The sequence below is a fragment of the Bombus vosnesenskii genome, unplaced genomic scaffold (genome assembly GCF_011952255.1).
Source record: "Bombus vosnesenskii isolate JDL3184/JDL3185 unplaced genomic scaffold, Bvos_JDL3184-5_v1.1 scf7180000016261, whole genome shotgun sequence".
In the NCBI taxonomy this organism is placed as follows: Eukaryota; Metazoa; Arthropoda; class Insecta; order Hymenoptera; family Apidae; genus Bombus; species Bombus vosnesenskii.
Genome location: NW_022884330.1, coordinates 4,024,259 through 4,049,904, shown reverse-complemented (window position 1 = coordinate 4,049,904; position 25,646 = coordinate 4,024,259). Strand labels below are relative to the sequence as shown.

At 34.7% G+C, this 25,646-nt stretch overlaps 1 protein-coding gene across 8 annotated transcripts; it reads left to right on the top strand.

Moving 5' to 3' along the window:
• Window positions 1–42: 42 nt before the first annotated feature.
• LOC117241840 (period circadian protein) lies at window positions 43–24,096 on the top strand. Of its 8 annotated transcripts, XM_033508015.1 has the most exons (18): window positions 44–218; window positions 404–543; window positions 5,118–5,201; window positions 8,572–8,756; window positions 11,026–11,222; window positions 12,276–12,474; window positions 12,704–12,925; window positions 14,054–14,238; window positions 14,449–14,733; window positions 15,276–15,422; window positions 18,917–19,163; window positions 19,411–19,784; window positions 19,877–20,070; window positions 20,600–20,760; window positions 20,846–21,090; window positions 21,161–21,379; window positions 21,471–21,785; window positions 21,947–24,096. In XM_033508015.1, the coding sequence occupies exons 2-18, from the start codon at window positions 461–463 to the stop codon at window positions 22,058–22,060; spliced, it is 3,456 nt and encodes a 1,151-aa protein (XP_033363906.1). In that variant the 5' UTR covers window positions 44–218; window positions 404–460; the 3' UTR covers window positions 22,061–24,096. The 8 variants fall into 8 exon arrangements, with proteins under 8 accessions (XP_033363907.1, XP_033363906.1, XP_033363909.1 ...); XM_033508016.1 differs by having other exon boundaries at window positions 43–543; window positions 20,858–21,090; XM_033508018.1 differs by having other exon boundaries at window positions 44–543; window positions 11,095–11,222.
• Window positions 24,097–25,646: the final 1,550 nt, after the last annotated feature.

The following is a 25,646-nucleotide window of genomic DNA, read 5'->3' as shown; positions in this document are numbered from 1 at the left end:
TAGGCTGGGAGGGATAACAACTCACGTGTTACCGAACGTGCAGCATGATGCGGAACAGTCGCTCCGCGCGGTAGATATGTAATGTATGGTTCAGTTCAGTCTTCATAGACATCGTCGTCTAGAACGCATCGTGGTGTTTATTATATTATTGTGAAACCAACTGAAAATTAGTGAAAGCTTATTTCTCTATTTACTGATTTTTTATAACCAATCAAATGGTGCGTTATTCTTAATTTAATTATTAATGGTGAATGCGATACATTAAACAGAAAAAACTTATTCCCTTTTGTTCGTACAAATACGAGCAATTTGCCTTCGCTTATTTCTTTATCAGTTCTTAACACTTTTACTGCCACGAAATATAGAAATGACGCGTGAACATCGAGTTCATTTAATTTAGCAGCAGTGTTGTGACCTAACGGATATCGTCTAAAAGAAACGCTACCCTTAGAAGAGAACGATGGAAGAAGTATCCACTGAAAATGCTAAGGTGTCGGATTCCGGATATTCCAATACTTGTAGCAACAGTCAGTCGCAACGTAGGTATGTATCGAATTTTTTAATTGTTTGTCTATACTTTTCGAAGTGCGCTGAATTTGTTTCATTTCGCAAGCATTGATTTGAATATAGCGCCATGAATTTCAAATATGAACTATGCGTTATATTAGTCGATCAACTCATTATACGTTATTCCAATGATACGTCTATAAGAAAAAGACGAGTCGGTGGATATTTCAGGTAAAATTACATTTTTACAATTCATATTCTTACAATACCAAATTTTAATAATCATAGATATTAACGTAAAGTGCGAACTGTAAGATTTCCCACTTTTTTGACATGATACCAATACCAGAAATGTATATTAATATGTATATTAAATGTATTAATGTATTCTTATACTACCTGGCTAATTTTTATTTGAAATAATAAACGGTACAGTAGTTTTGGCAACTAAAAGGGTCTAATCATAAGATAGAAGAATAATCTTGAAAATTATTAGTTTATTCGGTATTAAAAAACATATTATAAAACTTCCATTTTATCGTATCGTTTAAAATACATTCTGATATCGGTACATTAAATAATTGTAAATGATTTTGTTAATATTTATGTAATAAATCGTATACAAAGCGTATTTATTCTTTAGGAAAAAGAACAGATAGGAATTAATGTAAATAACTAATATGCATAAATAACATCAACGTTAATAGAACGCAAGCGATGAAGGCAAAAAGCTATATAAATTTTTATCGAGCATAATTAATACATCATTATTCTATTATGTTCATCTTGTGCAATCTACATGCAGACGTTTAATAAACGTTTATCAGATCTTAATTAATGAATGCTGTTTAATTGCAACCAATTTAATTGACCTGCTATTTTAATACAGATTTAACTAATACAGAAATATCTCACGTATTCTCTTGATGAAGCATAATCCCTTTTTTTGCTTTCTCTCGTCTTTTTTTTTTTTATTTTCCATTTGCCGATTTCTGTTACATTCCTGTAATCGATCAGTCGAAATCTTGTGTAATCTCAATTTGTGCAATATATGTATACATGACTGCGCTTTATTTTATAAATGAATGTACAAAGATAGTAAAAGTAAATGTTTGATTAAACGTTTGGAAAATCCAAGCCGGAGATGAACTATAAATCATTGGATCGATTGGAAAATGCAGGTTTCGATATGTCAGATGTTTTGCGATTTTTTATCGCGTTCGGAGACCTTACAAAAGATGTAAGAGAGTTTCATAACGATTTGCATTTGTGAAGGCGATGAAATCCCTACAACTTAATTTTCTTATGTCCCATGTGATTGATGTTTAATATCGAACCATAAGACTTAGATTGTGTACTTATGAAGTATATTGTATATATACTAAAGAAAACGAATTAATCGATTGACTGATCAATTGGTTTCTTCAATTCGTCTTGATAAATTGTATATCTCAAAGTTTTGTACTTACTACTAAGAATTACCACTGCCTACGCATCTTGATCATCTGAGTAGACACGATCATTCTTCTGAAACTTGTATCGAAATAAAAATTACAAGCGCAAATTTTGTTCATGACAAGCAGTGATGGAGCCTTTCTTCGGCGAGGGCAGCGGAATGTGTAAAAGTATGCAAGTACATTTTTAAATTTTCTTTTCCAAGATTAAAAATTTACTTGTAACTTACATTTCAATATCTCTATTCGATACTGTATATAGCCTAAATAATTAAATTAATAAATTAATATTAATTATATATCTAACAAGTTTTTCAGAATGTGGTATAATATTTTTATATTCTTTTATTCTTGAGGGGCGATCGCCGCTCTGGATCCATCAGTGATGACAAGGAATAGAATTGATTGATCAGATTATTGGACCCGTAAAGTTTGACCCCTGATCTCTTAATCGCTGGATGACTGTTTCGTCAGACTCAATTGAACTTCTCAGCTCGTTGATAGATTTTGTTTCCTTAATATCCTTAGTATTCGAGAAAAGACTTTTACTTGCGCATGAATTTCACGTGGGTATCTTGCAGGCATACATAAGTGGTTGATCTCTGACAAAATCATTGTGATAATTCACGAATTAAACAAATTGAAAATTTATGAGATATCTTAGGCTAAATCTACACTGACAGACACGAGTTTGCGAACAATTGCTCGTCGTTGTAAACTTAGCTGTAGGATATTCACCATTAGGATCGCTAGGATATCCAGTCTCTATGTAGTTGTACGTTAGCACAGGATTCTTGGCATTGACACGCTTTGTCGATGATGTAGGTGAGAGGCAGACGAAAAGCATGGCGAACAAGAAGGATAGAAACTCGAACACGACGGTTAAGGCTAACTAGTTTCTCGGCGAAACATGCCGCTTGCATTTCCACGTTCGCATTTAAACATCTAAGCTCGGGTTGAGAAACCCGATGAAAACAGGTCGAACGAATGCAAAGCGTACGCAAGATCGCTGATTGCTACGTTAACGAAAGTTAACGTCTGACTGAAATACTTTCCACGATGGTACCAATCTCGAGAACCTTACGAAATAAGATGCAATATCGAAGAAATTATAAACCAAGAGGCTTTTTACTGATGTTTGATGATCGAATTTTTTTATATTTAATCAAAGCAATTGTTATGATTTTATTGCATCATAAAAATTTTATTGATCTAAAATGGCAAGAGCAATCAGATTATAATTTGATAAGAAACCTCAAAGTAAATTACAAACCTTACAAACCTTGTCTTTAATATAGACGATAATTGCATACGAAAGTTGTATATTTGATGTTTTAAAAAAATTTGTTTTAAGGGAACCTCGCTTGGTTCAATATGCACGTTGTATTTCAAGCTTTGTTTTTTTAATTAACCATCGTCGATGTAACAGTTAATGGCGATCCCCTATAATAACAAAGAACGACATCGTGGGCGACTCGGCTATTGATGCTACTCAAGTGATTGATACCAGCGCATAATTATAGATTCTGAATTCTCACGTGTTGCTTATCAAGTAAAATTGTACACGCTGCAGGTACCTGATGAAGAGTGAAACGTGATGTTCCTCTGGCGAAGCGAATGTTGCACCATATGCTGATTCAACGTATTTACCAGTTTGTTGTTTTAATTGCATAATAGCACCATTCCCTACGTCAATATGAAAGTATTATATCACTAGAAAAATTAATAGGGCTTTTCATTAGATTTAAAAACATTCTAAAAATACGTCGCCAGAATAGCGCGACGAATCCCTGAGAGGAGTCTGAATTTTTATTCTATTACCGTAATTTTGCGTTGAAGTCTAAAAATTCCAGTATTTAAAATAGTCATTAATTTTTACAACACAAAAATTTAACAGAAATAGAATTTGTCAAATAATCTTAGAAATGATACGTAACGGATAAAATGTAGACGTCTGTAGTTAGAGATTAATTATAATCGCGAATTCTATGTTTTGTTAGATTTTATATCTCGTTAATACAACGTTTCCTTGGGATTATTCGTGTCAGAACTTCGAATAAAATCGATAGCCGGATCACGGTCCCGTTCGACAGTTCTAGTCACGGGGCCACGAGCGTGAAACAGACCTTATGCAATAATTTTTCCTACCGAACGAGGTGCAACAAATGTAGGAGCCCCGTGCTCGTTCCCTGGGAAATAATGAGGACAGTGAAAGGCCAGAAAGACTCCGACGTAAGGGCCGATTGTGGTGGTCACGTTTGCCGAACATGTGATCGGTCCTTTTTTTTCCATTCCATAACTGGTTTCAGAGATTTTGTGCCAGCGAATCGCGTGACTTTCTTGACACCGGTTTAATTGGCCAATGGGCCGAGGCCGTTTCTATCGTTCGAGAAATGAACCTCTGCTGCAATCAGCTTCTATCCACCTCTGTACCAATTTGCCAGTGAAACAGAGAGAATCGGAGGATAGTAATTCTTTTTTCTCGATACGAACCAGATCAAGCTTACGCACGATTTTTCGTTTGTTCAGCAAGTTTTTCAGTCTGTTCTCATGGTAGGTGAGTTAATTTGTCGAGGATACTGTTTCTAAGGACGGTGCAACTCTTATCGGAAGGCGCGTATTCTAGGTTCCAGCGTTACACGTGGATCTAGTTACGGAGGAGCAAATTATAACAAATGAATCTTACAAGAGTTCGATGAAAAGCGTAAGTTTCGTAATCGAGCAACATAAATTCATAAAGCTTCGGTACTTACGATCATTTTCTTTTTCAATTTTAAATGCCATGAAACATTGAAAGAATAATCTGTTGAATATGTTATTCGTTAAACTTACAATATTGCAAAACATTAAGACGCTAATATATTTGACGTTTTTCAAGTTTAATAATCGCACGGAAAGCTTGGTAAGCTATCGATTTAAAGATTATTTCAATACGCGAGCGCGTTCAGTAGTAACGGATAGTCAAGGTCAGACCTAGCGCGGTGAATAAGCATATACAGTAGTTTGGTCGATTAATCGTCAGACGTTAACGTGACTACATTACGTACGTAAGCCATATTACGATAAACTCATCTAAAAATATCATTTTTGTTTTATACTAGTAACACAGGGATTCACTAAATAATGTTAAATAACGTTTACTCATTTCTGTTGCAGTAGTGGCAGCTCAATCTCAAGAAACAGTAACCGCTCCGAAAGTAGCGGTTATTGCGGTAGGCGCCCCTCGACATTTGGATCCAGGTAATATATTGTTTAAGTTTCTTTAGTATTATCGGTAGTTCAAAGATAGAAGCTATCGCGATGACTCGGTTGACTCTTACAAAAATTTTTTCCCCAAAACATTATCCTCAAAAAACACAGAGATACCTATTGGCCACTGATGGCAAGTGAAAGTATTTATGATCGTAAGGATCTTGCGATTATGCGTGAAATATCAATATGTCGTATTTATAAGCAATTGATAAATCATTACAACTTCAGCTAGTAAAGAATAAGAGTAAAGTATCCAGTGGAAGGTAATTCTTGTTCCTCAGTGCTGTATGAACTTTCAATAAAAAACAATTTAAAGCAAGTGTCTACCATTATTTTTTTTTTTTTTTTTTTGGTACTTACAAATGAAATATACGCAAGACACTGCTAATTGTAGTCGTGCAATATTACGGTACTACTTTGTGTAGTTATCTCCAATAATTGTACGTCGAATGAAAAATACATGAACTTACAACACGCGGAAGCACTTCACTGTAGTTAAAGAAGATATTTAGTATAACGTGTCCCAGGCGTTTATGGAAAAAGTATCTGATATTGGAAAAACGAAAAGTACATACACGTATTATTCAATTATCGAAAAATGTCTATTTATAATTAAAGAAGGAAAATAGCTGTCTAAGTTAAAATTAGTGGTTGTGGCGTGTATATAACCGCCGTAATCAACAAGACTGAATAGACGTTGCATGCTAACGTGAGTTTGCCAATTAGATTATTCGCTTGAGTACATGAACACCTTAGAACGAACGTCATTAACATTTGCGAATTATTCATCCTGAAAATCAAAAGCAATAGTGAAATTAGAGAAGCCAACACAACTTTTTCCATCATTTTCTTCTGTATAATTACAATCGAAGAAACGTCTAAATTTCGATGTCTGTGTCTATGTCACTTGGCGCTATTGTGACGAGTCATCTAGTCAATTTTTGTTTTAAATTTTATTCTTCCCCTTTCCCTATAATTAAAGTCATATAATGGTACATCAGAAAAAATTATTGACAGATTTGTACTCCTGGTATGTTCATACAGCTGAACACGGTTGTTCTATAATTATCGCGATTGTGAAGGTGACACAGCGCGCATACGCGCCCAGCAATGTGGATTTTTACTATCGTATTCATGTACGTGTAAGAGAATGATTACATTCAGTTACGAGAAAGCGCACACAAACCTTGTTATTTGCAGCTGTAAACACTGGTGCATGTGCCCTGCCACGTGCCTACGACGTCGCCATTGGCGTCGCCTACGTGGCATGAAGTATCCCCACGTATTATTGCATAATCTGGATAGGCCGCGCCATTGCAATAATAAATCATCACCGGGTCTATAAATTACAGTTAAAACAAGTCTATTTCTGATTATTCGTCAGATATAATAAGAGGTAGAGAAAATAAAAAGACAATGATGCTTTGAATTTACATATCAAACTGTAACGTCGTTCCTGTTTCATTTAAACCTCACCGATCGACGACAACGTTCCGTGGTTTTCTTCGTCTCGTATAGAATTCGTTCCTTTTTTTTTTTCTCTCTCTTTTCATTTCTTGACGCGAAAACTCCGTAAGGAAAACAGCGATTGAGCAATTTAAGCAAGCTGATTACGCCGTGTCATCCGACGTGAAAAGTATTACTGTTTGCTTGATTCGAAATATTTGAAGAGCAGAGTGACATGCCTTGCATCGTTTCATATTTATTGGTCTCTGACGGTGCAACAAGCACTCCTCGAACGAGTACGAGATACAATAGTACGAGAATGCGTCGTCGCTTGCCGCGCACAATTCACAGAATATACCTCATATAATTCTCTACATAACTTGCAAGGGTCAAGGTTAATTACCGCGAATGCTTTTCTGTTGCTTCGAGTAGAATGGACATATATTTGGTAATTTAAATCAACCCTTGCGAATAACTATATTTGATCACAAAGGAACAGATGTTACTGGAAATTAATTTATATTTGTAACGATGTTTTTGTAATTGCTCTTTCATGCTGGAAATACGTATTATGAGAGGTGATATTATGAGAGGCGAGAGAGGTCTCTTGAGAGAGAAAGAGAGAGAGAGAGAGAGGGAGAGTACAATTAAAGGATATCCTATTGCATAATGTATTTCAAATTATATTAATAAATTTCCTGCTTTGTATCGATTTGTGACTAATCCTGATTAAAGGAAACAGATAATATCACTTTCGGTCATTAAAGAACAATATTAAGATGAATAATAACGAATGTTTTTATATTTTTTAGTTCACAAGGTATTAGCATGCAATTATCTTAATTTTATTTCTATGATCATTGTAATATAAATTCAAAGTACGTATTCTTTCTATTGTTTTAATCAAAGCTATTCGAATATATTGGCCTTCTCAAGCTTTAATATCGAACTAGGAAATATAAACACTAAATGGCCAACCTAATCTCGGAGAAAGCTTGAAAGGTTTATCGTTAGAGAAATGCACTTTCTCTTTGTTGCGTAACGAATGCAATCACTATTTGATGACCTAAAGCATTTGTTACGTATTGTATTTTTGTTGCAAATGGTTTTCCTGGAGAAAGTTTCTCGGCAATCTAGTCTATTTTTGTATCATTCCACTCCCACAACACGTAACAATACTATAAATCTAGTTATGCTTATCACGGTCGTTTAGAATAACAACATTCTCTTTGATGAAGCAACTGTTAAAGTAATAAATGAACCTGGAGCTCATGTTCGCACGCGTGCCCAGTGGATTCCTTATTTGTTGACTCAGCGGGAAATAAACTTATTTTTAGAACGCATATCTATAATTAGCGTCGTATTGAAAGCATATGCCGTATATCAACGTTACCAATATCGCGTTATCATCACAAAACACATGAGAATGTTCTATTTCAGATTGCTTAAGGATATTTCGATAAGATTGCGCAATAAAAATAGTCGAATAAACATCACGATAAGATCAATGAATTTTACTATGTCACCATATGAAAACTCTGCTGGAAATATGAAACTTACTTTAACTACGAGTCGCGAGTCGTTGTTTGATTCTTACTTTTTTTTTTACGCGATGTATGCGTATATTGTATTACAGGTCGATCTACTCGCTTCATTTTATCGATCGCGATTGCTTTATTCGTAAGTTAACGAAAGTAAGTCACTCTTTCCCTTGTTATCACACCCTTAAACATGGTTAGGTAATGTCGTAGAAAATACATTATATTCTTCGATGACACGAAGTTTTTACAAAATGCCGCGTTTGACCATTTCCTAAAATTACGTTACGTCTTTACTAATTTTTGGATCTGTTCGCTAGATTAAGATTAGATACTTTTTTCCATCTGTACATGTAACGTCCATATGAATATAGCAATGAAGCACTACCGCAGCCAATCAGCAAAAGAAAGGATAAAGAATACAAGAAGAAGAAGTCGAAGACGATTTTGGCTGTTAACGCTGAGGCAGATATTATCCTGAAAAGTGCCGGCACACCGCCAGAGGCTGTGTCATATAACGTCACCGTCCCAACGAAGCCAATACTTGAAAAAAAATCAGGTTGGTTGTAATACAAAATTTGCGGGAACAAGTGCACGTTAACTGTACGATTCCTAGAATCTCTTCGTTTATAAGGTAGCTTAGTCGTTGGAGACGTGTAATCATTGATTTATGTGATCGGTATCACAGGAGGAGGAACAAATATCAAATTCTTATCGTCCGTCTAACTATTTTTTCGTACTACTGCAGACTCTATCGAATACAATTTCCTCCTTCTAGTTTCACGGTTAAGATTAAACATTGATAGAAATCGATTTAACGCAGAACTGTAAGATCGTTGATAATTATAATTAAAAGCTATACGTGAAACACGAATCAATTTTTCTCGGTGAAGTAGAAAGAAGATCGACAATTTTGCGCAACGTTATTTGGTTTCGTGCACTTTTCCCTTCAATTAGGTTTCGCTTACTTCATAGCCAAAGACTTCGAATGACCATTCTTCCTTCTTTACGTCCATCTCCATGGTTCCCTTAGTCCGTCAGACATTGAATCTGAAACGGTCAATTGCATCTTCTTTTGTTCAAAGTTGAAACGGTCTTGAACGTCCCGTTTTTACTTGGTCAGCTCCTACAAGTTCGCGTTTCAGTTTGGACAAAAGAGAGATTCAATGGATCTGAAGGATTCGTCTGCTTCGAATTCGGGGACACTCGGTTAGCATCGATTGTCCTGAACCTTTTTAAACGAGAGTTTTACGTAGCTTGTGTTTAAATAAAATAGTCACACAATAGAGTAATGGCTGTTGTTGTTACCCTGGCAATTAATCTCAGCTCTGCCCAGCGTGAACAAAACCTTGAAAAGAGCAACCCGTTTCTAACTCACTTACGTGGTAAAATATTGATCCTTTTTCGTCATAGCAACCTTCCCGCGCCAGTATCGCTACTTGTACAACGAGTCCTTTAGTAAATGTAAGAGACATAAATAGTAACAACGTTGGAAGATACTATCTTTCGCGTTATGAATTGAAATGATAAACGATAGCAACGTATAAACGATATATAACGTATTTCTAATTACAAGGCTGTAAATAGTTCCTTGAATAGCCTAACTACAGTGATATAAGCATCACTTGGTATACATGCGTGCCCCTTCGACGGAGGACAGCTGTCGGATAGAATAGTAGTCCTAAAATATTTTAAGCATTGAGATTATATATGTATTTATATATAATTTCTCCTTATACTGGTTTTATATAATCACTCGGTACTATCCGTGAACAAAAGGCAGGTGCTGTCGAGCTCTCCGTTTGGTCCAGCCACAGTAGCACTCACAACTGAACCGAGCTTTATATAACATCGAGAAACGTCTATGATTTACGTAATTATTTACATAATTTTTAATAATCCACTTCTCGAATAACCAATTCTTACGTAGGCTTTTTTCATCGGTCGTTACGAGCTTGGACCTGATTTACTGGTTACGAGCCTGCGACGTGTCCTGCAATACGACATGTTTCAACGCGAGAATAGATCCGTTTCGTAATCACGATGCTCGTTTGTTAGTTCGTTGCACGAGGGATAGCTAAGTACAATGTATTGTACAATCTTTGATAAATGTGTCGTTTAAAAATTGAACAATGTGGGGCATGTTGACGTCCAAACACGAAGCGACCGATTTGCAATAACGTCGCGAATGAATTTAACGACACTATGGATGATTTAAAAAATTAGATTTCATTAACAGTCGCTCGATAAACGAGGTAAAAAACGAGAGTCGAGAGGTAAAAATTGCCTTGGTATCAGCTTGGTGTGTTATAGAGCTCGAAGTTGAATTCCTTTTTATTTCTTTCTTTCAAGAACGATGTCGAGCTGTTGATTCGTTACTTCTTCTCGTATTACGAAACGTTGTCGCGGAATTTTTGTCCTGTTGGACTAAGGAAACATTGCTATCTCCTATCCTTCATTAATTCATTACCCATGCAATAGGTCATGTCTTACACGTTTCTTGGACGCCTCCAAATATTTTCGATTTAATTTCAATTAGTTTCTTTCATCATCAAAGACATTCTCTTTCCCTAAATAACGTTGTCAGGGAGTATCCAAGGAGATCCGTACAGCAGCTACGTTTCTTGGTTACTGCCTTCCTTCGCCCACACGTTTAAAGCATCTCCTAGAATTCTAAATTTAAAATAGCCCTCCAAAATTAAAGCCATCACGCAACGAGAAACATCTCCGTGTTTATCCATTGTTAAAACGATAAAAGGGACGTCCATGAAACGTTGTTGAAAACTTGACAGATGTTAAATGGGTATAAAGAATCCATGTTCTATTAGAAAACATGGGCAGGTATGTCCAAGAAGAACAGAATATAACGACGAGAATTTTTGTTGGATGTATACAAGAAGAAGTAGCCATAGAATTGGTGGATGCAACGGATCCCGGCGAGCACAACGGCGATAACGTCACAGATGTGGAAGTAGGACTTGCTTCTCGTACGAATCCTCTGGATGATTCCGCCTCTCAAGCCAATGTTAGTATTCATTAAAAAGCAACGAGGAAACAGATTTCTCCTAATTAGTTAACTGTGGTAGAAGGACACGTAGAGAGAAACAATAATTATGTCAATCGAGACTCGCTCGGTCGTGGTCGATCGAGGGGCTTCTTCTTAGGGAGGTGCAGGATCGGGTATACTCGCAAAAGCATCCTGCCACCTAATATTATATACATATCTATATATTAATCTTAACCCGATTGTTACCTATATCGATACATTAGAACATTTTTTTTTCCTTAATTATTGCAATTTGGTATGGCTTTTTGTATACGATGATGTAACATAGTGGTACACCATTGTCGCGAGGTTTCCGTGATATTATGCATGGAGAAAGGAGATTTACAACTGCGGCTAGCAAAACGACTTTCTAGTGGCTTTATAGTGAAACTATTAAATCTCTTTAGAAATAGTACATTTCCTTTTTTCTTCTTAATACTTACGTTAACAAGTAGCTTTCTTTCAACGCCAGTAATGGGTTTGGTTTGTTGGGTGAAGGTTCACTAATCAAATTTTAAATATACTTACTATATTATATATTCTATCAAAAGAACTATATATTTCTTTATGTCATGGAATTTCTTTTGCTTTTATTTAATTTATATCTTCGATCATTTGGAATTTTTTTAAACGAATAAAAATTATATTCTTTGGTGAAATACAACTCTTTTCTCTATGCATATAGCGTTCGAAAGTGACCAATTGAAAGTACTATTAAGGTACTGCATGTAAAATATCCTATGGTAATTCCATCGCATAATTTGCATGTAACTGTTGGTAAAGATCATAGGAAAGAATATGAACAAGAATCGAGGAAAAAGTAGCGACGAGTTCACTCTACAAGCTACGTAATTTAGATTAAAAAAAAAAGAGAAACAGGGATATCGAAAAAGGTGTTTTATGTGAAGACTATCTTGATGACATAGATTCAGGTGTCATCTACGTGTTAATCAATTATTTTATGGATAAATCTACTAGCATCGATCTGACGTAAATAGAAGTCAACAGTTTCATATTGTATATCCTATATAGGAGGGATTTTGCGCGGTGATTTCGATGCATGATGGCCTCGTGTTGTATACGACTCCCTCGATATGCACAGCTCTAGGATACCCCAAGGACGCATGGATTGGCCGATCTTTCATTGACTATGTACACCCCAAGGATAAGGCTACACTGGCCGATCAGATTTCAAGCAGTATAGTGTCGCCTCAAGAAGATAGACCGAAAGGTATTACATCAAATTTGCTTAATGAAACTTTTTCATAAAAGGAATTATAATTTTGAATGAAAGATAAAACTAGACTACGAAGAACGTGACTTAATAATTCTTATTGAACTTTTATCTAATTTTTCTCGCATTAAAATATGTTATAAAATTTTTTTATAGACATCTATAAATATCTATTATATATCTTGGTTTATTATTTTATTTATTTGTTTTATTATTGTACTCATAGGTATTAACGGTAGAAGGGCAAGTTTATTCTGCGGGTTACGAAAGTTTACGAAATCGGTCATTCACCAGTCCATTGATCAGCATAAGGCGGCGAGGTCGAATTTCTACCTTCCGTTTCACTTGACCTTATCGTTCAGGGATTTTCGAGACCGTGCTACTGAACAGCAACACAAAGCAATGTTCCTGGTGGTTACTGCCCAACCTGTTCATTCTGCATATAAAGGTAGTACGATTGAAGGTCTTCGAGGAGAGTCGACTGACAAAAAAGATTCGATACATAGTTTGTTTTAAATAAAAATAATAAGAATAAGGAATTTTCAATGATCTCTAAATCCACGTATAAGGTTTATCGATTCGTGAATAATATGTATGAGAAATAATAGTCGAGTCGTTTCTTCAGTCTAATCTTCTCGATGATAAAATATGACTCGGTGGTTTCCACGGCGACGTGCCTTAAGCAGAAGGTAATTTTTCTTAAATTAGAAATATTTATTCGAGGATCGTGACGATTTTGATAGTCTCTCATCCTTGTCGTCTTTTTATTTATTCGTTTTTTTAATCATCTGGCCAATTTTTCGTTTTCGTTCAGTTTGGAGACCACTGTTTCGAGTATTCATTTAAGAAGCGGAAACAAAGAACAAGAATAACAACGCATCGATCATTTTCCATAGAATAGATAAAAATTCATTTTTTGTTTGATAAACACGTAGTGATGTTTCTTTATTCACCGTATTTTAATCTAAAAAAGAAGAGAGAAAAGACAATAAGAAAGAAAGAGATGAAGAATACTTTAATTGCGATCTAATTTGCTATAATATCGTATTCCTCTTTCTGTTTCTATTCGTGTACGTTTTCGGTATAAAAATTTACTAGCAATGAAACAAAATTAAGGGAAGGGAAATCAAAGATGTTTGCCCTTATCAGCCTATTCTGGAAATTGTTTGTATTAACTTCTTATCGACGATAGATGGAAATTATATTGAGAATTAATCCATTTTATTTGCCTCTTTATCATTTTCTTGTATCAATATCAACACTTTTGTTAGATGCAGATTTTGCCTTAAGTACAATTTACTCGTGACTTAGAATGTCATTTCGAAACTTCTTTTAAATCCTTCTGACAAGTCTGTTCGAAATTCATAAACATAATATCGAAATCGTACGTCGCTTCGCACATTGTTAGAATATTATTTCACGCTTACATAGGTAGAGTGCACAAGTGTTCGTACAGATTTGTCAACGAGCCAAAGTTGGTTCGATTGCGTACCATAAAGATTAAAGCTTTCATCATGAAGGAAGCACTTGACAAAAGAGAGAATGACTCTGACCTTCTTGTTATCATTATCCGCAGCGCCAGAAGAAACGATAATATCTTCGGTATTCACGACCCGCCATACTGCGACCTGCTACCTATCTCATGTCGATCCCGACGTAGTCCAATACTTTGGCTATCTACCTCAGGATATGGTTGGCCGTTCGCTATTCGACTTCTACCATCCCGAGGATCTGCCCTTCATCAAAGACATCTATGAGACTGTGAGCATGTGCACCAGAAAAAAAGCAAATTTTTAGGTTTCGATCGAGTATACGCTTGAGACAAAAACAGAATAATAGTGTAAAAGAAAAAAAAATGTAATCCGCAGAAAAAGTGCAAGCGTAAGCGAGTCCCGACAAACAAACGTCGAACGACGTATAAAAATCCCTATTCCTTCGATTATTCATATTTATACACATGTCGTTGAACAGGTGATCAAGCTCGAAGGTGCCTCCTTCAGATCGAAACCCTACAGGTTCGGAGTGCAGAACGGAGGCTACGTCGTCCTCGAAACAGAGTGGTCGTCCTTTATCAATCCCTGGACGAAAAAACTAGAGTTTGTCGTAGGTCAACACAGGGTACTGAAAGGTCCAGCAAATCCTGATATCTTTCGCTTGCCATGCGCAACCGAGTACGGTCAATTGGCTAATATTAGCGAGGAGGTGCTAAAAGAGGCCAAGATCATACAAGGAGAGATACGTACACTTCTTGACGAGGTATGTCTTCTCTCAATGATTCATGCTGCACCAGTGATATAGTTAGCGCAATTTGTCTAGATCGTGATATTGTTCGATAAGGTAAACGTAGCAATCACCCTTATGGTCGATCAAGTTTTTATTTATACGCCAACAAAACAAACCACATATAAATTATACACGTTCTTTCATAGCGATATAAAGATTATTATAAATAAAAATTCGCATTGTCTACACTTTATATGACAATATTATTTATCCTTTGCTTTCGATTAGGAGCTTAAGTACTTGTCCAAATTATTAAGCAAAGTTGTAATATTAGAAAGCAAAGAACAGGAGACTATTAGAGAATTAATTCCTGTTTTCTCTGTGTCCCTCTTTTTCTTTCTGAAGGGCAATGCGACATCGAATAAATAAATGCATTTAAGAAGGATAACGAGACACACAGACAAACAGTAAAACGTTCACAGCCGCATAATTGTTCCCATGAAATTTTAATCCCAACTAATAAGTTCGCTCATTCCCCAATTTTTTCTCTTTTGTTCTATCGTACGTCTGCGCAGAACATCCAAAGAAAGTCAGATATAACCGAGCTTGATGTGTCAAAGAGGTGCAAGGACCTTGCGTCCTTCATGGAAAATCTGCTACAAGAGACGAGGACGCCCGGTCTTGGGAAAGATGTGCTCGCTACCGACGACAGGAGTTTTTCGGTGACTATTAGCTACGTTTTAGTATCGCCGACACTTACCTATTTTGCTAATAATACGCTGTAACGCGCTATGGTGGTATACTACAAGTATATTTACAGTAATTGTAATATTACCCGCGTTCCTCTTATAACGGTTCAACGTTGAGGGTATTTTCCTTAAATCATGTCTAATACGCATCGTTCGTGTTGCCCAATGGTTTCACGAATCGTACGATAGTATTTTGGTACAACATAGTCTTCGTTATTATTTTCTTACTTTCCTAAAATGTCATGTCTCTCTATTTCCCTTTTTACTTCAGTTTAGTCCAAGTCTCATGTTTTATGAGTAACTTTTACTATACTATACTACTATGTATAGACTACCTTTCCATAGATTGCTTTAACTATTTTCATTTGCTTCAAATCTTACGCGATATTATAATTATTGTATAAAACAAAGAAGAAAATACAAAACGAATGCCTTGTACCGAATATTTGTCGCCAGTATCGACAGAACCAAGAAAAGAAGAAATTTCTCATATATATCCAACGATAGGCTTTAATTTTAGTAAATCGCGTTTTATGAGGCTTTCCTGAGGTGTTCCTTTTAATCAAGTTTGGATGTCTTTTGCTAAATTTCTTTTTTTCCTCGGCTGATTCGATCGAGAATGTATGGTGTAAGTAGAATACAAAGAGTTAGGTGAAGGGCTATTAATAGAAGAAGTTCTATGTTGATATGTCTTTCCACGAAGCAACGTAAAATTTATATTGATAATAATACGAGGAATTCAAAAGAAAAGAACAAAAGATCAAAACTTCAAAACATTCCGAGATCTGTTATTCGATAACATTTTCTCTAAATTTTCTGACCCTTACGAATCTGAAACAGAAAACACGTTTTTCTAAATGATGAGATTCTCGCTGCTTCTGAACGATATGTCCTAGAATTTTTTATTTGGAAACTAAGGTGCAAGGTGAGTAAGAAACAACTGATTAAAAATTTTACAGCCTGGTGACAAGTTTAACCGGATGTTTAACTTAAAGTAATGCTAAAAAAATCAACTTTTACGAGTTAGGGTTCATCCACATCTGCATTCATGCATTCTGCTATTATAATGCATAATGTGGCTAGTCGTAAGTAAAAACAGAAAAAATGTACCAGCAAACGATCAACAAAACGATCGATAAGGAAAAATCTATCAAATTGTTTTGTACATTGACACAGACGGAGGGCAAAATGAAACTTGCGTAGGTCCGGTGAAGGATAGCGTCAATTTCAAAACCTTGTAGGCACGTTGTTGGTAAGTCTATTTACTTTCTTTTCATTCAATATTACTATTCGTATGTATTTGGTAAAAACGCCAAGCCTTTTATAAACCAACCTCGATTGCAACAGTTTAGTATCATATAGTAGCTAATTGCTTCCGTTTTTCGGCGGCATAGCATTTGGTTATTGATCAATGGAAAATGGACAAGGGCAACAAAATAAAAAAAAAAGAACAAAGAGAAAGAAGGCAATTTGTTACGTTATATACGTTGATCTCGAATTTTTAGCAAAATTTTTAACGTGTCATCTTCTATCTATCACATACAAATTTTTTTATTTTCTATTTTTCTTTTAGAGGAACCATTAGTAATTTCTATTGCTGCTTGATATTATTATTTCTTCTTGATCTTTCCATTATGTACTTATTTTGCTGGCCAAGAAATTGTTTGTCTTCGATCAATCTTGTTTTCTGTTCTTATCGTCGAAGCATCGTTTAGTTCCTTTGCAATTTCTAGACGATGCCCTTCTTCTTCTCGAGTATCTTTTTATCGAATAATGAAACGTTTCTTTCTTTTTCTATGTATCAAGGAATTCTCTTCTGCGCTAAAACATTCTTTACCATTTTATGAATTGTATCGTCAATCGAACAACTGAGTTATATCCCTTCTCTTGCCTCTTTATCGTATCCTAGCGTTAAGTGTAACTGTTGTTATTCATCGATTTACCGATTAACAATTTCATAGACCGTACGTAGAGGGTATCACGTACGGGATTTGAAAAGTTCAGTTTCATGTATTCGAGAAACAATTGAGATACGTTAACGTTAAAGGCTATAAGTGCATCTATAAATTTATTGCAGTACCACACTCGTGAATAAAGTTCCAGTGTATCTCTTCACTTACAAGGTTTTGAAACTAACGAGGCAATATGAGAAAGCGAGAATGGAAGAGAGTATACATTAAAGGTGTGCAAGAGTGATGTCAATATTTTGAAAGTTCCGATGACAGTACTGGTTAACTCTCGTTATTAATTATTATCTATTATTTTACTTATTTTATTCATTGTACATATACTCGTCTAGTGGCTTAGGATGGTCCTCCAGCTTTACATCTATCTCTTATCTTCTCCGCTTACCTTTCGTACTCTCACCCTCTTTGTTCATCCATCTCCATCTACGCTTTCACTCATACCCTATATGTATTATATACTTCGCCTATATGTAAACTATGACTGTGAGTAAAGCATAGCATATTTCTACATTTACATATTACATAACACCTGTTGCTCTGTTCAATTCCTTCCTTTTCTCTCTCTTTCTCTTCCTTATACTGTTCTTCCTTTTATTGGCTTCCTCTCGGTATTCCATATTGCTTTCTGCCTTTCGTTAGTTTCTGTTTCTTACTGTTTTCCTCAATTTTTCCTTTCCCCTTCTTTCACTCTCCCTCGACTTCTCTGTCCTTCTCAGTATGTATTTCTATTTCCTTTGCTCCTAATACTATTTCCACGTCTTCTTCCGTTTTCACCTTCTCATAGCCTTACAACACGTGCCTCATCATCACCTCCCGCTGCCGCACAGATTCTGCATTTCTTATTCTCGCTGCTCCTTCCAATGTTCCTTCGATTGAATTTCGTTTCCATCGTTAGTAACTATTATTTCACAGGGTGTTATCGATAGAACGAAAGATATAAAAGTACGTGTATAGATCATTTCATTTTATACAGATTTACTTTGTATAGATTATTTCACTTTATTTCATCAGCGACACGCGAATTTTTCGAAATTTCTCGCCTTAATCTTCATTTTAAATCTTTCGTATGTCTAACGGGAATTTAAAAAATTAGCGGATTGTTGAACGAGTATGTATGAAAGTATGTATGAATGTATGAACGATGACTGGTCTAGAAGAAGTAGAAGATTTAAGAAGAAGTAGAACGGAAGAAAATTGGTCGATTGTAAGGCAACTAACGGTGTTACAGAGCTGGAGAAATATTAGTTGGTCGATTAGTCGCTCGCTCGTGCGCTGTAAATATTGCATTTTTGCGGTAGCAAGATTGCTGAGCGACTTACATAGTACAAACAAATTACTTGCACAAATTATAGCAACTCGTATAACTGGGCAAAACATCTAACAAAAATGAAAGCTTCCTCCCTGCGACGCGGGTTTAATGCAACGCAAATTTGCAAAACAATTGACAGTGCCGAAATCAAATGACAACTTTTTTTAAGTCGCTACAATATACTTGTGAAGGGATCACGCAATCCCTTGTTACAGGAGCACGACAGCGTGATGCTTGGTGAGATTTCGCCCCATCGCGAGTACTACGACAGTAAATCGTCCACTGAGACACCACCAAGTTACAATCAGCTCAACTACAACGAAAATATTGAAAGATTTTTTAAGAGTAAGCCACCGGTTGCCACCATGTATGGCAGTGATGAAGAGAATATTAATTCCAGCAACGATGAAGGTGAAAAGACAAGCCCGAATTCAGCAGGTGAGTTGAGTTTTCATCGTAAGACTTCACACTATTGAAGTTTTTGAACGTAAAGACGTTATCAACTTTGACCAATTTTTAAAAAATTTATAAATTATAAAATATACGATATTGAGTATTATTAACAATATTTATCATCAAATAAGATTTTAAACGGCGTACATTTATGATTTTCATAAATGATCTTCCCTCCAGAATTAGAATAAATTTAACATACTAATATATATATATATTATCGCATAATTAGTGAGAAAATGCATGTCACCGATAAACGGAAGCGGTGGGAGCGGCAGTGGTAGCGCAGAAAATCTAAGCAGTGGTTCGAACAATCAAACAAGCTCAGCGAGTAGAGGCAATACGTCGAATACAACTAGCACGGAAAGTTTCAAACCTCCAACGTTGACAGAGTCGTTGCTCAATCGTCACAATGAGGATATGGAAAAGTTAATGATGCAGAAGCATCGGGAACTTCGATCTAGCATTAAGGCCAGCGACAAATTGAAGGATTCCCGAATAAAAACCACCGAGAAAATGTCGACGGACACGAACATGCATTTTATTAGTCAAGGTCATGGAGTTAAGAGAAGCGGAAGCCATAGCTGGGAAGGAGACAGTTTTAAAGTTAGTAACTCAACAATAAATACACATAATGTTGAGTTCATGACTTTTGGCGAGGAAGAAACGTTTAAACCCGTTCGATTATATTTTATTAGGTTTCAAAGCATGACGAGGTGTCAAGAACAAGTACCGCGGGTCAATTCCCTACGAATGTCACGACGACAGTTACAAGCATGAGCGTCGATCAATCTACCGTAATTCAAAAAGGTGCCAACATCAATTTGTGGCAACCTTTATCGGTTACTGTGCCCCCTGCCTCACCTGCTCAACCACACAATGTGCCACAAAAGTGAGTGTTTTTTTCATTAAAAAAGAAATATATATTAAAGAAAAGTAATATAAAAGAAGGGTAATCGATTGTCTTTGAGGATGCTCTGACAAGCAAATAGCCCGAAATCCTGCATATTTTTTGGAGTAATTGAAAAAATTCAAAAGGTCAGCAAGTTCGTTTCGATTTACATTTCTATCCGATATACATTTATTGAATTATATAAGTGCTATTTTGTTCCACACTCTTTCTCCATCCTTCATGCAACTTGTATATTTCATCCTTGCAGAGCTTTTCTCATTTTCAACATGATTTTTTATGTCGATTAAATTTCTTCAAAATCGGAATGAACTTTCCGAGCGATTAATATTATATCTAATTTATTGATAACGATCTCGTATTATTCAAGTACGTAATGTAAAAACATATTCATAACATTTTGCTCATAGCATCCATTGCTTTTTCTTATTTATTTAACAGTAGTTAATATTTTTATAGGATACCGCATGAAATATTGATTTCTCTAATTCATTGAATTCTCTAATTTCAGCACGAATTCACAAGCAATACCCAGAGTACCAATACTGCCGCCAATGATACCAGTGTATTATATTCCCGTACCACAAACTAATGATCCTGCAGTTTTATCATCTCTACAAGAGAAACTTAGTCCGCCTCATTCAATGCAACCCCCACAACCAAATCCTTATAGTATGTATTTATTTGAATAAATTAATTTTTAAGGGAGAATTCTTAAATAATAATTAAAGTTTGAAATATCAAAACTAATTTTTAGTGTTTGTGCCAGTTTCATATGTGACGACGGCGATGGCCGGTGTCATTTATCCTCCAGTAATAGGTGCCCCGTCAGCGGGCATGATGTACAGACCATTCTTGATTCCCGAACAAACATCAGTCACGCGTGAAAATAATCAGTCTATAATGAACAAATGCTCCGATCGAAAACGTCCAGCGAGCCAAGCAACAAGCGTAAAAGCTGAACCGGGTAGCAGTATGGCTATGTCAGAATCTTCTAAAAAAGTAAATCAACATTTTTATACTTGATTTTTTAATTGGTTTACGGATATGTGAAACATTTAATGATAATTAGGTACTATCACCCGGTGAATTATTCTCTTCTTGCGTGAGCAATGACGGAGGTTGCTCGAGCTTAGTGGATGCACCAACGCCAGTGAACCAAAAGATCCACAAACAAAACGACTACTCCGTAGACGAATCGAGCTCGTCGAGTTTTTACAGTAGTTTCCTATATAAGAGCAGTGATAGCAGCTGCAATCCAGATCAAAAGCCAACGGAATATTTACCAGAGGTAGCTAATAGTCTTGATTATTATCTAACAAAATTCAGTCACAAAAAGTTTCAGTCACGTTAATTTTAATAAATAATAAATTTATTCATAGGAGAGTATGATGAAGCAACATTATGGTAAGCGAAGAAAAGAGCCACCGTGGCTCGAAGGTGTTCAATTAACTCCAGAATTAATATACGAGTATCAAATACATCCCAAAACTCTGAACGAAGTACTTCAAGCAGACATGGATGCCTTAAAAAATTTCAATCAACCCCTTTTGGTTAACGATCAATTGGGTCAGCTTTATTTGGACTTAGAGGTCGAGGGGTTCGAAACGAAGCTTGTTCTCGAAGATGGGATTACTTCTAGTGGTAGTGACAGTGGAAGCAGCAGCGGAAGTTGGACGGCTGGCACAATGTCACAGGTAAAATATAAATTTTAAGTCCTTACGTTAAATATTAAGATTTGATATCGTACTACTATCGATTTTATAGTAAAATATTTTGTAAAAAAAAAAAAGAAAACATAAACTAGCACAAGATCTTTTCTTAAATCTGATAATAAAAAACAAGATCTTGTTTACAGCAAAAACATAGAAGGAGAATGGTGAAATACGGTAAACTTGTGATGATTCACGAAGAGAATGCACCATTGCCACCGGCTCTACCACCTCAGTCCGTACCTTGCCAGCAATTATAGTAAAAGCCTTGTACGACCAATTTGTAACTAACTTCTGTTTTCAAGTTCGAATTGTTCGCTTGCAATGCCATACTTCGAAATTGGCTCTAATATCTACGTTACAATTGATCGCTGAGTACAATGCCAATGTCATTTAGGCTGTTTTATTTTATTTTATTAAATTTATATTTTGAGGCAGATGACATTCTTTACATTATTCACATTTACAGATTTACGATTAACTTTTTATATATTTTTAGTCGTTTAGAAAAATACTTGTTTAACTTTTTTCTTATGACAGACATATATTAATAGTTATTACCAATACACATATGTATTTAAAGCTTGAAGCACTTAAAATTGAGATATTAATGTTATTGATTGATTTAAGAATAGTAGTTTTATTTTTGTAAATTGTTCATTATTATTTTAACTGCCTCAAATAAGTTTCCTTGTATTCGAGCATGATATCAATTCATACATTTAAATATACATATACATAATATTATAATATGAGAAATCAAAATCATATTGCTTAAAAAGTTAGTGATTTGGTAAGGCTTAAGTCCCTTTTTTCGTTCAAACGAAATTTATTGATATTTTATTATCTCCGATGATGGTATTTTTACACACCTACTATGCCGATGATAATTTTTAGACATATTTAGATACTCATGTCTCAAGTATGGGAAACGTTTCAGTTAAACTACAAGGTTCCTGTAACCGGGCAGACATTGACGTCCACGTGATTGTCTCTAATCAAATTGTATTCTATTCGATCATCTTTTTTGTTCATATATAAGTTAGTTATTAAATTTTCATTATTACGAAAATAGAAAATCCGTTGGAAAGTCTGTCGCCTGCACAACACTTGATATAGATTTAATACAATTAAAAATGGATGATGAAGAGAAAAGATAGAGTGAATTGATGTATGTTATTAATAAAATTGTATACATATAGGGTGAGATGGTAGTACAACGGAGCAGGTGGCGATCCAGGTGAAAAAATAAGTCGAAAATATATATATAAAATTTGAACATGTGTTTTATATTATATATATACGTACACATCACACCAGTCTTCAACGTGTTCAAATTTTATTTTTTTGAAAATAAGGCTTTTAAAGGAAAAATGTTATTTTTCATTTTTGTATAATAACATCCTGCTGATTGTTTACTCCAATCTAGTCATTGTTACTTTATTTTCAAATGTAGTTTTGAACCCCTGTTGATTATTTACTCTTCTTTAGTCCGGAATTAGCCAAATTTAATTATACATGTCAAATTTTGAAGCTCAATTTTCTCAAAAACGAAGCCTCGAATGAAAAGATGTTATACCAAATTTTCTTCTTATCTTTTCATGTAGAATCACCGCCTACCCTGTTGTATTACGATTGCCGTTCCATCCTATATACAATATAAATATAATTTTATCAATAGCAGAGCTAAAAATGAAATTAGATCAATACGTTGATTCCTCAACATATAATATGTACATATAGCCTTTCGTTGAGCTACGATTTTCATTCTCATTTATAATCAATTTTTCATAACGATACTTTATCATTATGTTAGGTATTTTAAGTAGGTTTAAATAGTTGTACTTTTTAAGGAAGATTATTTTTCCAATATTTTACATTACATATTGATTTTTGTTTCACTTTAATCTTAACGACATCGGATTATATTTCATTGATATTTAACATATACTATATTTACTTCGAAATTATTATAAATTCTGATTTCGAAATGGGACCAAGTATTGAGATCATTCGTCTTTAAACACACAATATTGGATACGCTACCTCAACATGAACGCATTTCCATTCACATAAAAGAGATAAAAATATATGTAATTCGAAAATATAATTCATTATATAGTCAGTAGTATAAATTAAAGATTTCGATTGAATATATATATTTAACATTTTTAAATATATACTATCTTACAGCCGATGTAATAAGCTTTTTTATCTCGTAATAACTAATCTTTTCAAATTTGTTCAGTGAAATTATACTAATAAATTTTGTATTCGTTTATATTTGTAATCCTAATAGTAATTTTTATATTTATACCATGATGATGAAAATTCTCATTTAATATTAAATATACGTATTTGTATTTTTTCAATATTATTGTAAAAAATAATTTTACTATTCATATATGTATGTTTCATAATACAGAACTGAAAAGATTATATTTACATGTTCATTCAATATGGGAAGAGTATCATTCTAAAATCTTCATTCTAACATTTGTATGATCGAAGAATATTTTATATACCACCAATTTATATACAGCATATAATGATTGATATGCCTATTGTATTGTGTAATTAAGAGGTAGAAAAAATATTTTGTATACCAATGATCCGCAAACTTTTTAATTAAAAGGCGTGGCCAGTTCGCTAAGAGATCATGATGCTGATTTTATAAATGTGAAAGGCGAAAAGAAAATGAAGCGTTAAGCGTCCCTTATCCTGTAGATCGTAAATCTAGTCCACATTGTATACAGTGATACAACAATTATATTACAAAGACTTCGTAAAGAAACCGAACGATGTTAATTCAAGCTACGATTATTCAAGCAACATTGTCCGTTTTTATATGAATATTTAATATCGACTATATCTGAAACAAAGAAACGAAGGCGCCGATACTAAATATTTTTACGAAATATTAATCTTTTTCTTAAATATAATTCGATCAAACTGTAAAAACTGATTACCATCATCAGACTGGAAAATGTCATAGCAAATTCTAAATGAACGAGCCAGAGTGATAGTGTCGATGCTTTTGGTTTTAAGAAATTCAACCTACGAGTCTCGTTCTTCGTTTTTTAAGACCACATACATTGGCACAAAAATTTATAATTTCTTCTGACAATTGACTGTTTAAGAGATATATGTGTGAATGAATAAATACGTGTATGTACATTCGCATAACATACATGAACATGTACACATGCATTTATTTGTTTCACTTAGAGTACGTTTCCTTTTAGCATTTGCATTTAAGCGCCACGAATGTGCGATAATAATAGTTCATGTTACAATAGACATGTTCGTCTAACGAACTGTATTTATATCTCGCTTGTATGCTCTTCCCGCTTTTCAGATACAGCTGTTTTTACCGCGCGTCAAGTGTGAAAATCTCTAAGAAATAACATAGATAATATACGAATAATGAGAAGTGATAAGAGGATAGCTTGAAAATTTACTTCTTGGTTGTATCGTTTATCTTTTTCTTGCAGTATTATAATAATAATAACAGGTTTAAGGAAATTGTAATTGTCAAAAACTAATACAAAACTAACGTCTCGTGTAAGGAATATCTCGTTCAATCACGGTTGAATCTGTTTGATTTAGAATGCAATAGATAATCTTCTGCTGGTTTTATTGCATTATTTAAAACAATTTGTATATTACTTATTTTATGTCTTATGATTGTACGTTGATTCACGTAACAAATGTTTGTCATAACGCCAATGCGATGATGAATAATTGACTTGGTATATTATTGATAAATATTATTACACGAAATACGTTTATATCACATTACGTCTTGGGATGTATAGAAACGACTGACTCTCGTGCAGTTTGTCA